This window comes from Syngnathus scovelli, chromosome 9, assembly GCF_024217435.2.
Source record: "Syngnathus scovelli strain Florida chromosome 9, RoL_Ssco_1.2, whole genome shotgun sequence".
In the NCBI taxonomy this organism is placed as follows: domain Eukaryota; kingdom Metazoa; phylum Chordata; class Actinopteri; order Syngnathiformes; family Syngnathidae; genus Syngnathus; species Syngnathus scovelli.
The window spans coordinates 9,089,686-9,101,919 of record NC_090855.1 but is presented as its reverse complement, the minus strand read 5'-3'; the positions used below and the strand labels follow the sequence as shown (position 1 = coordinate 9,101,919).

General features: G+C 39.5%; 1 protein-coding gene across 1 annotated transcript; it reads right to left on the bottom strand.

Moving 5' to 3' along the window:
• Positions 1–685: 685 nt before the first annotated feature.
• prss35 (serine protease 35) lies at positions 686–6,540 on the bottom strand. The gene is made up of 2 exons (XM_049729525.2): positions 6,317–6,540; positions 686–2,885 (listed from the first exon to the last, which is right to left on the bottom strand). The coding sequence occupies exon 2, from the start codon at positions 2,865–2,867 to the stop codon at positions 1,596–1,598; it is 1,272 nt and encodes a 423-aa protein (XP_049585482.1). The 5' UTR covers positions 2,868–2,885; positions 6,317–6,540; the 3' UTR covers positions 686–1,595.
• Between the last annotated feature and the right edge of the window lie 5,694 nt (positions 6,541–12,234).

The following is a 12,234-nucleotide window of genomic DNA, read 5'->3' as shown; positions in this document are numbered from 1 at the left end:
AAAGTGTGGACCCACTGGATAAAGAATATGCAATATGCAAGAAGTGTTTTGCCAAGCTAAAATAGAAGAGCAACACTACGAATCTGCAAAGATCGTTATCACGGCGAACTACTCATCCAATTTTCCAGGTACGGGACGGGTGAACATGATTCTACACATAATTGGTTGCATGTGTCGAATATTTAATGTAATTTTTCTGTTATCTTGTTTAATTGTTAAATTAAAACAGGCCAGTTTTCAGTCTCATTAAACGCTGTCATGTTTTATGACACTGATGTCAAACTCAAGGCCCGGGGGGCAGATACGGCACGGCACATCATTTTATATAGCCTGCGAAGACAAATTGTGCATCAGATTCATGTGTCATTACTAGAATTGCAAATTGTCTTCACTTTTAAAAATATCTTTTTTTTTAATATTTGACAAGTTTTTACTAGTCTGATTTGAAAACGAGTTATTTGTCAGTTTGTTTTGTATCTTATACTGTATATAATATGAGGTGCTCATACATTTATTTGTATTTGGCCCTCCGAAAGAAATCCGGGTAATCCGAGGGCCAAACACAAATTTATACCAATCATGTTAGTAGTTCCGTCAATGTGCATTTACCCATAAATGTTCTTAATAAAAATATGTTGTTATAGTTATGAACAGAAATACACATATTAATCAAGATTAATCATCATAGTATCAGGAATTTGGTATTTATTAGAATTTACAAAAAATGGGAAAATAAGCAACATTAAAAAAAAACATTGCATTTCATATTACAATGTGTTGTTATCAAACAATGATTTAATAATGTCTTTGGTCAAATCAAACCCTTTGCATAATAAATCAATTAAATTGTCATGTAAATTATTTAAAGGCTCAGTCCAATTTTAGCAGCCTCAAAATCATAGTTACAGTAGTAGGCTCCCCTTTCCCTGGAAAAAAAAAAAAACTTAGTTTGATAAATTAGCACCATGTGTTCTGGATAAGCACCAATTATGTGCACATCGATGAGGAAAAAAAACATTTCACTGCTACAAAGGAAAGCTGGCATGTTAATTTCAATTTCAGGTCCATTGGAACCAGCTCAACGGGAACAGAAAGAAGGCTATAGACATACAAAACAATTTAGACATACATATTGCAAAACACCAGCTTGTTAAAAGTTCATTCATTTATTCATTATAGCTATAATGTAGTCTGTTTGTGGAATATAGTTTACATAAATTTCTGTCATTGCTCTCAAGCCATCATCTCAGTGACGAGAAGTTGATGCATATTTTAAAAATGTATCCAACGTAGTGAAAAATTGCCACAAATCTAAACAAAAAATAAAACCAAATAATTAAAATACATGTTTTTCTCCATGTTTTTTCAAATAAATTAGAAAAGCAACAGTTCTCTTTATGCGTTTCGGAGTTCCTGTTGTCAACACTGAATCTGTCTGGCTGTGTCATGTGTTTTTGGATGAGTGTGGTGGGAGGCACAGGCGGGAAGCGAGACAGGCACCGTGTTGGTGACAGGAGGTGGGGAGTCAAGGAGATTGGGTGTCCTTTGGTTTAAAGGAAGTGGATCTGGGTGGTGTCCTCAGGGACTCTGTGTTGTTAGGATACCTGGCATTCACTTGAGTCCCCGTGGACCCAGTAGCAGATTTGGGCATATTTGAGAGGAGTTATCCTCACTGCCACGTTGTAATCCTGCTGCAGCCCATTTCCATTAACATCCACCCACTGATGACCAGAGAAGACCCCGATGATCTTTCTCTTCCACTTCTTCTTGCCTGGCTCTTTGAGACGGATGTAAACCCCAGAGCCGCTGGAACCGGGCTTGGCGTCGCAGTACTGGTACAATAAATCAGTAGATTCCTCGGACACAGAGCAAAACCTGTATACCAGATTTCCCGGCCGGTCATCATCAAAACCAGAGAAGTGGATTCTTCCTGCAGGGAGCTTCTTGACTGAGGGGATAACACCCAGATCCATGTGCTTCACTTTGGGGGCTCGCTTTAGCTCCAAAACTGCATAGTCATAATCTGCAGTCAGTCCATCAGACACACCTTTGAACCAACCCTTAGGCACTTGGGTTTTCTTAACCCTGGTCCACCGAAATGAAGGTTTCTCCACCTCTGCGCTGCGGCGACTCCGGCTCTTTCTACCCTTTCCATCCTTTCCTTTACGGCTCCCTCCCTTGTCTTCCACTTGCTTTATTTCTTCTTTGGCACCATCTCCCTTTCTCTTTTTGCCTTTCCCTCGCCCTCCTTTCCCTTTGCCTCCTTTCCCTTTTCGAGATTTCTCCTTAAGAATACCGACGCGAAGCTTCTGAACGCCATCCAAATAATCCTTTCCATCATGGATACAGTGGGCAGCCGTCAACACGTGTTTAGGTGACACCAGAACTCCAGAACAACCCGTGGAGATCTTGACAGTAGTGGAGAAGGGATACTTAGTGGAGTACTGCTTATCAGAAATAGTGAAGCGGGTATCCGTGCCATACACCTCTCTTTTGTGACGGGAGCTCGAGGAGTCGTTTCTGGACCATTCGGTCACCTCGTTGAGACCTTGTACAGACACCGAGGTATACGTGCGTGTGCCATTCTCATAAACCGTCTCGTAGGATAGGAGCTGCTCCAGGTCATCCAGGGAGGGTGAGGGGAGGCCACGCTGACACTCAATCCCACATGTTCCGCTCACCTCTCCTTTAGGATGAGCTGAGAAGTTGGGACTAGTCAGAGGCAGCGTGCGCCTCTTCCTTACCAGAGGCAAATTCCACTGAGGCCAAGTGTACTCGTCGTCAACCGTTGCAGACAGCTCGGTGGCGACAGCCGCCACGACTAACGCCGTCATTGGGAGCAGCACACACAAGTGTAGAGGGCCCATTATGAATTGGGCCTGGCACTGAAATTAAAACAAAGGGGAGGAGGGTTACAATCTTGAAGCATTCATGCATGTCTAAACAGTGATACCTCGACTTGGTGACTGAGTTTCTATGCTGGTTTGCCTGGTTTGAATAGAGCAGTTTGTTACTCTCTGATAATCATTTATGTTTTTAAATAAAAAGACATAAGGGGGTGGAACAGATTGATGGGCAATGTTGATGTAATATGAGTAAATTGAGTTATGACCTTACTATGGAAGAAATTATACTTGTATTTCTTGTTACCACTAGACTGTAAGTAGTATATGATGTACACTTCAACACTCAGAACTCAAACAATTTGCGGTCAAACAAGTGAAAATCAAACAGTAAAAAAAAAAACAGTAGTACCCCCTTTTCCCTCAAAAATGTACAGTATGAGTGAATATTAACTAAACATGAATACGTATATGGTAAATGTCTTTATTTCTACCAATTAATATCAATCCATTATCAATACCCAGAATATCTGCTGCATTATGGAACCATAGTTCTCTTTTATGTCGCTAGGTCAGAGTTAGCAGACATTTCTTCTAGCTAGTAAATGTTACAGGTGGTCAAACAGTACCACTGACTTTTTTGAACTGCAATTGACAGGCTGAGAAAAATAGTTTCGAAATTCATCCATCCATCCATTTTCTGAACCACTTTTTCGTATATTTTATAAAAATTGTTTAGAACTATATTGTGTAGAATCAAATATAATGCTTGTGTCGCTTTCCTGGGCTACATAGTGTTTCTTAGATAAAGCTCTCCCTTGTCCCAGTGTAGCACCATCCCTCCCCAACACCCGCCCTTCAGACCAAATGGCCGCTTATCGGATATGCTCTGTCAGCGCCCCTAAAATAATGATCCTAGGATTGCCCCTGAAACTGCTTTTCCTCAACTCCAAGCATGTCTATATTGTACCTAACCCTATACAAGGCCCTCAATGGTACCTCACATAAGGAGTGACCCATTACCGGCATGGTAACAGAATAAACTAAACTCATAAGTCAAGCTACTACTTAGATTCCAGTATTTCTCCTGTTGACCATGATTTCCCAAACAAACTGAAGGTCGAACACTGATTGTTTTGAGTATAGTTTCTATGTGTTTGCAGCCGAGTGGAGGACAAGCATCCTTGACTTCACGATAATGTTAGTCCCAAAATGACCTCCAATTAAGGACATGCATTTGTTACCTATAAAGCTAAACACAACCATTAAAAAAATAAAAACATCCAGTTCATTATATTGTTAAGTGCACTTTGAGGAAAAAAGTAGGGACACGGGGAATTCTTTAATTTAAAAAAGTAAAATGCATTTCAGCTTCATTTTCTCAGGTGTATTTTACTAGGCTTTCTTTAAAATTTGGAAGTCTAAAACACAGCTCCATCTCTGGCCATAGGGAGGCAGTATGTACCAGAGTTCCGCACACCCTCCAGTTTATGCATAGTAGTTCCGGTACTGTAGTTCTACAGACCATTTATTTCTCCAGATCTTTTCTGCAAATCTGCACAAATTGATCAGTTGTATTCATAGCCTGGGGATAGACTGGCCACTTGCTAAATTGTTGCATCAGCTCTATGGTTAAGAGATTTATATGGAGTTTGAGTCACTGCTGTGGTTAGCACTGAGGTAAGAATGAACCATCATTCTCAAAATGAGCTCAAGACAGTGGCTTGGATGTTTGCCACACTGGTTAACCCTCTCTTTTAGTTATGACCACGTCTGGTTTCCTCAACGCCACTCGTCTCCCGTGTCATTAAATGACAGGACACGTGCAGCATGCGCATTTGGTATGGCACTGATACAACCATATTCCTGATAACCCAGAAAAGAAAAGGCTGTTTGATCACAAAGTTGGAAAATGTCATGTCGTCAACTTCACTGTGGTCATGAAGTCACGCAAACAACTTCCAAACGCATGAGGAGAAAGTCGTTTGGATGCTGCTGCAGACAGTCTGATATCTGCATTTTCCAGCTGGAGGATTTACCTCCGGTGGTGTGCGCTGTGGTGGGGGTTAGGGTGGGCTGAGGAGGGGGGTGGACCAGGCAGCTTTCAAAGACACATTCCTTTTCAGTTATATGGAAGTGCAGTATTACAATGAGCTGCAACTCAGCATCATTCATTGATGAGATGCAATGAACTCAGCTACCAGAAACAGTTCCAGTTTCTTTCCGGAGTTGGCAATTGTGCAGAAGTACAGAACCTCCAATTTGTTTGGATTTCTTTTTCCCATAACAAATACTGGGAATAGAATCAATCTGTTCCAGGGTTTTAAACTTCACCATCATAACATTGATAAAGACTTTACTGATAACGATTGCACTAACCTTTGACATTTATGCAAAGATAACAGACAGCTTAACGATAAAGTAATAAACTACGTAGCAAACTATGTAGCGTTAAAGTTTTTTTTTGTGATGCTTATGCCAACCCCCCCTGAAGTCATCTTTACTACTTTCACCATTTTTGCTTTACATCACTGAGACTCCAGTGGAGGCATATACCAGGTCCAAAAAAATGCAAAAAAGCACTTTGAAAAAAACGTAAAAATAAAATGACTTCAACTTGAAGACTTGGCTGACGTGAAGCACGCATCCCTTTAAAGCAGGGGCCAAGAAAACCTGCCAAAAACAAAGGATAATAAAACAAGCCCCCAAAAGCACAAAAGCCTTAATTGAGACTAAAATGACCTTTGGTGTCTGTTCAACTTCACACTCCTTCAGCCAGATTCAGACTTCACAAAAAACACTGGAAAGTCTGCAATAACTCACCAGGGTGGAAAGTGACTGATATACTGCCACCATGGCTCTTAGTCACACGAAGCCCTCACATTTGAGTTCAACCATTTTCCACCCAAGTAAGCTGAGCAGCTTTGTGTGCCCTCTCCATCCGTGTCTTAAGCCTGTGTACACTTAATGACCGACAGAGGGCAAAATGGTCCCCAAATTTCCTCAGAGCACGTCAACCTAGTATTTTAAAATGTCAAAAGGTTATTGCAATAGATTATTTAAACGGACGTGTCCACTTATCTCAACTTGAAATAATTAAGTTGATGTTGAACTTTTACATGAGTAAAATAAAACGTAGTCAAATGAAAACCTGCAAGAGATGCCAGTTTTTTTTTTTGCCAGATGTCTGGAAATACTTTGACTGCGATTAAAAGTCTAATAGTCGTTATATTGTAATGTAAACCATAAAAAGTAGTCTGTATTAAAATTAACGGCATTACACTTTTTTGGGCTGTAAAAGTATTATATCTCTGTGGCAACTATCCATTCAAAAGCATTTAAAACAACTCAAATTACATAAAAGTAGTTCAAATAAAAGAATACAATGATTTGAAACAAATTAATACCAAATAGCAAACCATGCATGATAGAGTGGTTCCTTCACAAGAAGCAAAATCAAATACTAGCCCTACCTGCTTGCATCCGATTGATGGAGATGAGAAATCCGCAATATCTTGTTTCTTTGTCCTAAAACATGCACAAAGATTGTCCTTTTTTTTTTTTTTTTTTTAAATAAAAAGAAGAACAAACGGCTATTAATTCATCCTAGACGTCCTGGCATCAGCAGGGCGACAGCTCCTCTCTCCTCATTGCTCCCTCTAAGTGGCTGCACAGAAAGTTGAAAGCACTTGATGCTGAGGAGGGAGGGGGAGGCAAGCACAATCTGAAAAAGACGTTTTTTTCCCCCCTCATCTCTCTCTGGTGACAAAGCCTTGTGGGTGGTGCTAGAGAAAGCGGCCCAAGCAAGTCACAGCGTTGTATTCAGTAGAGGCCGCACCGCACAAGAGATGCGATGGTGTGAGACCTGCTCATCGAGGCACAAAACAGGAGCACAATCAAGCCTCATTTTGTCCGTGGGACTTTGCAGGAATTACTTCCACTGGTCTCACAACAATAGTGTGGGAGCGCTACGGATTTGAATTCCTGTCAACATCTGCAACACGTTCCCTCCAAAATGAAGTGATACAATTGTGAGGACAAAAACACTTACAGACAATGACACATCCATCCATGTTATTAACTAAGTCTGCACAAACTGCTGATTTAAGAGTACAGAGTAACATATGAAGAAAACACTTTTCAAATTATTTCTTGGTGCCTGTTGTCACTCTCTTGTGCCACAGTGCTCCAAATAAGAGGCTGAGTGTGCTTGCTACAAGTTGCTTATTTGACGGTCACAGTTGAAATTTGATTATGCTTGCATGTAAAACACAAAAAAGATTAAAACATTATATATTGTAACACAAAAATATTCAGCCACACTGTATAATTTTAAGAAAACAAAAGTCAGCTAGCGTAATGCTAAGATACTATAACAAAAATTCCTTAGTGCTGCCCGCCATGTAATTACACTTGATTGCTTGAAAATCAGTGGGGGGGACTAAAGTGTAGGGGGATTAGTTACTTTGGGTAAGAGGTGGGAAACACCTTGGACTGGTCCTAAGCCTCAATCATAGGAGTGTAGAGAGACGATTGTTCACGTTCAGATTCCCACATATGGACAATTTAGAGTGTTCAGATAACCAGATGTGTTTTTGTAATCTGGAAGGAAGCCCACACAAGCACAGCGAATACGTGCTGACTCCACACAGAATGGCCGGAGGAAAGATTCAAACCCCAAACTTCAGAACGATGATGCAGATTATATTATCATCAAGCATGTTATTTTTCTATTGATAAACAACACTAATGAAGCAAAAGTATGTATTGCAATATTTCTAAATTGAGCATTGAATTACAACTTAAATGTAACCTGCAGAGCGAGTACAGATTGATTTTGTGATTAAGAATTGTGGAATGTAATTTTATGGAGATAACAGTCCTAAAATGGGGAATTACAGTCACCTGCTTTCTTTCTCACGAGAGAGAAGTTGTCTATTTGTTGGAGATGTTTGTTCCTGTTGAATGCATGCAACTGTGGCCACTTTAAAAAAAATGTACGTACCCACAATTTATTTATATAACCTTCTAGTATCTGATTATAGGGAAGGAGAGCAGGTGCACCTACATTTTGTGGATCCATCCCAAATTCGACATATTAGTTCAGCTGGCATTTTGTGGGATTCTACCAAATGAAGTACACATGTAAGACTGGCAAATTATGCTGCACATCTGTTTTTCTCTCATCGCTTTTGGTCTCAGCGAACTTCATATGCACCAACACAGCTTTGATTTGGTTTATGTATTATTAACTGTTTCAAGGGGGAGGGAAAAAGAGTAAAAATACTTATATAGAATCCCTTACTTGGCTGTGTCCTTCTAAGCCATCTGTTTATAATATTCCACCACTGATGATGGTGCGAGTGCTTCTGTGTGTTTGCAAATGCTTGGGAGAGGAAGGAAGTGGTCAGGAAGACCCTGGTGGCCATGCACACCTGCTGTAGCTTGTTATAAAACTCCTGATGCAGATCATCATTATATGAGCATGATGACCACATGTAGGTGTGCACATTATGAATAAACTATAGGGCACAATCTACTATTTATAGTTGCAGTGGAGAATTGTCTTCTTCTATCTAGCAGGGGCCTAATAGAAAATCAATGGGAAGATCAATGCTAAGTCCATACAAGTTGCAACAGTTCCCTTGGAGACAAAGCTCCTGGCGCAATTGGACAAGCATTTTCTCAAACTGCTGGAGATCATCAGGAGAAAGGGAGGACGTGTGATAAAGCAGACCACCAGGACACAGTAGGTTTCAAATGTAGTTGTGAGCGAGCTGGCAGTGGGATCCATAGTTGAAAAGTTGGGCTCTGTGTGTTTGTGTGATTTTAATTTAATAGTTAATAATTGACGGCATGGAGGCCAACTGGTTTGCACGTCTGCCTGACAGTTCAGAGGCTGAGGGTTCAACTCCAGGCATGGGTGTGGAATTTGCATGTTCTCCCCGTGCTCGCATGAGTTTTCTCAGGATACTCCAGTTTCCTCCCACATTCCAAAAACATGCATCTTAGGTTCACTGAAGACCCTATGTTGTCCTTCGGTGTGGAAGTGGGCAAGCTGACCTGAATTGCCTTAGCAATGAGGACAAAGAGCGTTGGTCCATGAAAAAATTTGGTCACTAGTAGGATATTAAATAAATGCTCATAATGGTTCTCAGGTTTTTTTTTTTGTTTGATGAGAACTACCACACGTTTTCTGGGAAATTTTGAAAGACATTGTTCAACACTGTTGCATTTCAGTCTGGCAACCGCATCCATTCCATTGTTAGTAGTAATATCAAAGTCAAAGTCAAAGTCAGCTTCATTGTCAATTTCTCCACATGCCAAAGACACACAAAGAAACCGAAATTTCGTTCCCCCCTATCCCACGGTGACAAGACATGGCCCACAATAGACACAATAGATAATATGGTTTGGTTGTGAAGCAAATTCTACAGAACAATGATCCTGATAATTTAAAACTTGCTTATGAGTGTCAACAAACACCCCCCTATCGCTGCATCTTATTTATTTAATCTCATTTTGTTGTTCTACTTTCTTTCTCACAGTTTTCTGGGTCAACCTGGGACCTCCGGTATCGTATTCCGTGCCATATCATGTGGAAAGGTATGTTAGTATGACAACAAAATTCCTTCAATCCTATACCTCGTTGTAAAGATAAAGATTGCAATTTCTTTACTACAACAGCCTTAGATAAATTTAGAGAGAGGCAGCTTCCTTACAAGATTTTCTGTAAGTCTAAGACATTTTGACATTTTCTCAATTCAAATTCAAAGCTATCAAGGAGTCAAGCCTCTGCTTGTAGTCTTTGGTTTTGTGAAAAGCAGTGAGACGTATTTTTAGAGAGGTCGGGCCTGTGTACAGAGGATAGAGGGTCTTTTGTGCCCGTTGTCACACCCTCATGGGAAGTGCTCCCTTTGCGCTCTGCTGCGGTCGATACGTAATTATTGGAGACATAGTAAACTGGGGGAAATAGTAGAGCTCACCCTTTGCCACCTTTTTGTTTTAACGCATTTTTATAAAAGGGGGCAATTCTGATTTAGACTTTAACTTAGAAAACCTAAGTGCCTCTAGTTGTAAATATCAAAGATATTAAAGGCTGTCATCATTGCACAGACCTCTTTAATAAATCTACTCAGATGGCTGCAGTAGGCTACAGTTCACTTCCACTGGCTTTATTTTGACAACTGAAAGGTCTTTTAGCAAGGCTCCTCACAGCTTTGCTCTAAACAGACCATCATTGATATCCCAGGAATCCTTACCTTACAAATGTGCACGTGCACACACACATACAAACACACATGTGCGCACACGCATGACGATACTCAAACTTATTGCAAACTTTTCTGTGATTATTCAGTAGTAATCAGGAATTATTTTATCTTTTCAGAATGTTCCAATGACTCAATTTTTCATGCTTACCTCATGGTATTATTTCAATATCCCATAGCTCTATATTACAAGCCAAACCTTGCTCCATAGAAGCACGTCCTGATATATATGATATATGTTGTGTTTGGCTCATCCTCTAATGAAAACACAAGAAAGCTGGCTTTAGCTTTCACTTTAATGATAAACATCTATAGTCTATTGACCCAGTGACTATGCACGTTGAGTTATCGACTGTAAAGGTGGATATCTAAATGTTTATATCACATCTAGAATTACATTGCTAACGTACTTATGTCAAGCAGATTTTTGTTGTTATGTTGTCTTCACCTAGCCGATGTTACCAAAATACTGTTGCTGATAAGCAAAATAAAGGCAGATGTTCAGCAATTCTCAAGTTAAACATTTACATACAGTATACGTAAATCTTTTTAACATCAGTCCAGGTGTTCATTTCAGGCTTCAAAATAAACTTCAAACCCGGGGCGTCATTGAGGTAAAACAACTGTGAAACTTGGTTGAATGAACAAAATTCTGTGAATAATCATTCAGCAAACATTGAATTATTTTCATGGGATTATTGGTGGGACCACCATATTGGGAATGTTAGCATCTCTGAGTCTGTGAAAACCATGCTGGATCAAATGGATCAGTCAAATGAGGCATACTGACAAACAACAATGAAATTATAATGATTATAAAATAAAATAATTGGACTGATTTAGCCATTCAGCCATTACTGCATGTTGAAAGTGTACACACCATTCATAATAGTGGTACATAAGGGTACCTGGTATTCGCCCTTGTAAAAACAAAACAAAAAAAACACGATTGCTGATATGAAATGAAAACTAATGACGAAAATGTGTGTTTGGAAATAAAAAAAAAAAATATGAATTGGGAATATGAGGTGTTGAGCATGGCACTGTTGGGCTGTATTACACTTCATGGTTCAAGTGGCAATTCTGATGTCGCTCTGAAATAGCAAAATACAGATATGGATCATGGCAGCATCATTGCTGTGATGCGATAGCAGGGACATTGCAGCTAATAAAGACGCTAACTTTTAAAACTAACTAAGGTATAAAAGTTCAAAAGTGTCTTTGGCAGAGGCACCGAGAGTGCTTTGACAACATGCAGATCGGGATCTCTGACTTGAAAACAGATCAGAATGTGCTCTTGTATGTATGAGGCTGAGTTTATATGTGTATGTGTTTACACTGACTGCCCATATTTTCTTTTTCTGCTGCAATAAAAACATAAAAATACCATTCCACATCACACGCCTGTTTGCATCTGAAATATGCACCACAGATCCCTTATTATACATTGAGAATAAACCAGCAACTCAGCAAAGTACCTGTTTGCATTTTTTCTGCCCCAAATATCTGTGGATGTGGGGTTTCTCCTCATGACTGATGAGCTTGTCATTTGCTTCCGAAACCCCCAAAGTACATTAAGGCTTATATGAACGTTCTTTGAAATGGTACTTGAGACTACATGTGGAGCTTGTTAACTGACTTCTCTCTAACATATAGTGGGAATTATATAGAGTTCCTATAGCGCTGTGGATCCCATGCTGAAGCTCTGTTTTCACTAAAATGCATGACCGGTAGCCCATCAAACCATTAACCGAACATTTATCAAGAACTGTGGTCTGGAAAAGGGATGGATGGAATAAAAAGACATAGTGGAGCACATAAAGCAGGGGTGTGCAAACTATTGTGCTCAAACGTCACATTTGATTTATAAAAATAAAAATAAAAAACAGACAGATGGACCTCGTGGACAAGGTAAAATAGTTAAAATGTGTATATAAAACATTTAACTGTTTATTCTATTAATACTCATTTTTTAAAAATTTGTTTTAAAATTTTGAATAAATGCTATTTTTATTTTTTTCATTTTCTATTTGAGTTATGAATTTAGAATTATTTACAACAAATTAATTACTAGACTCCTTAACGTCTATTTGCCAAACAAGCACCTAAGGTGGAGGAGT

What these genes read in the sequence shown, in the direction of transcription:
- prss35 (XM_049729525.2), bottom strand. Translation starts at nt 2,867, where the DNA reads ATGGGCCCTCTACACTTGTGTGTGCTGCTCCCAATGACGGCGTTAGTC.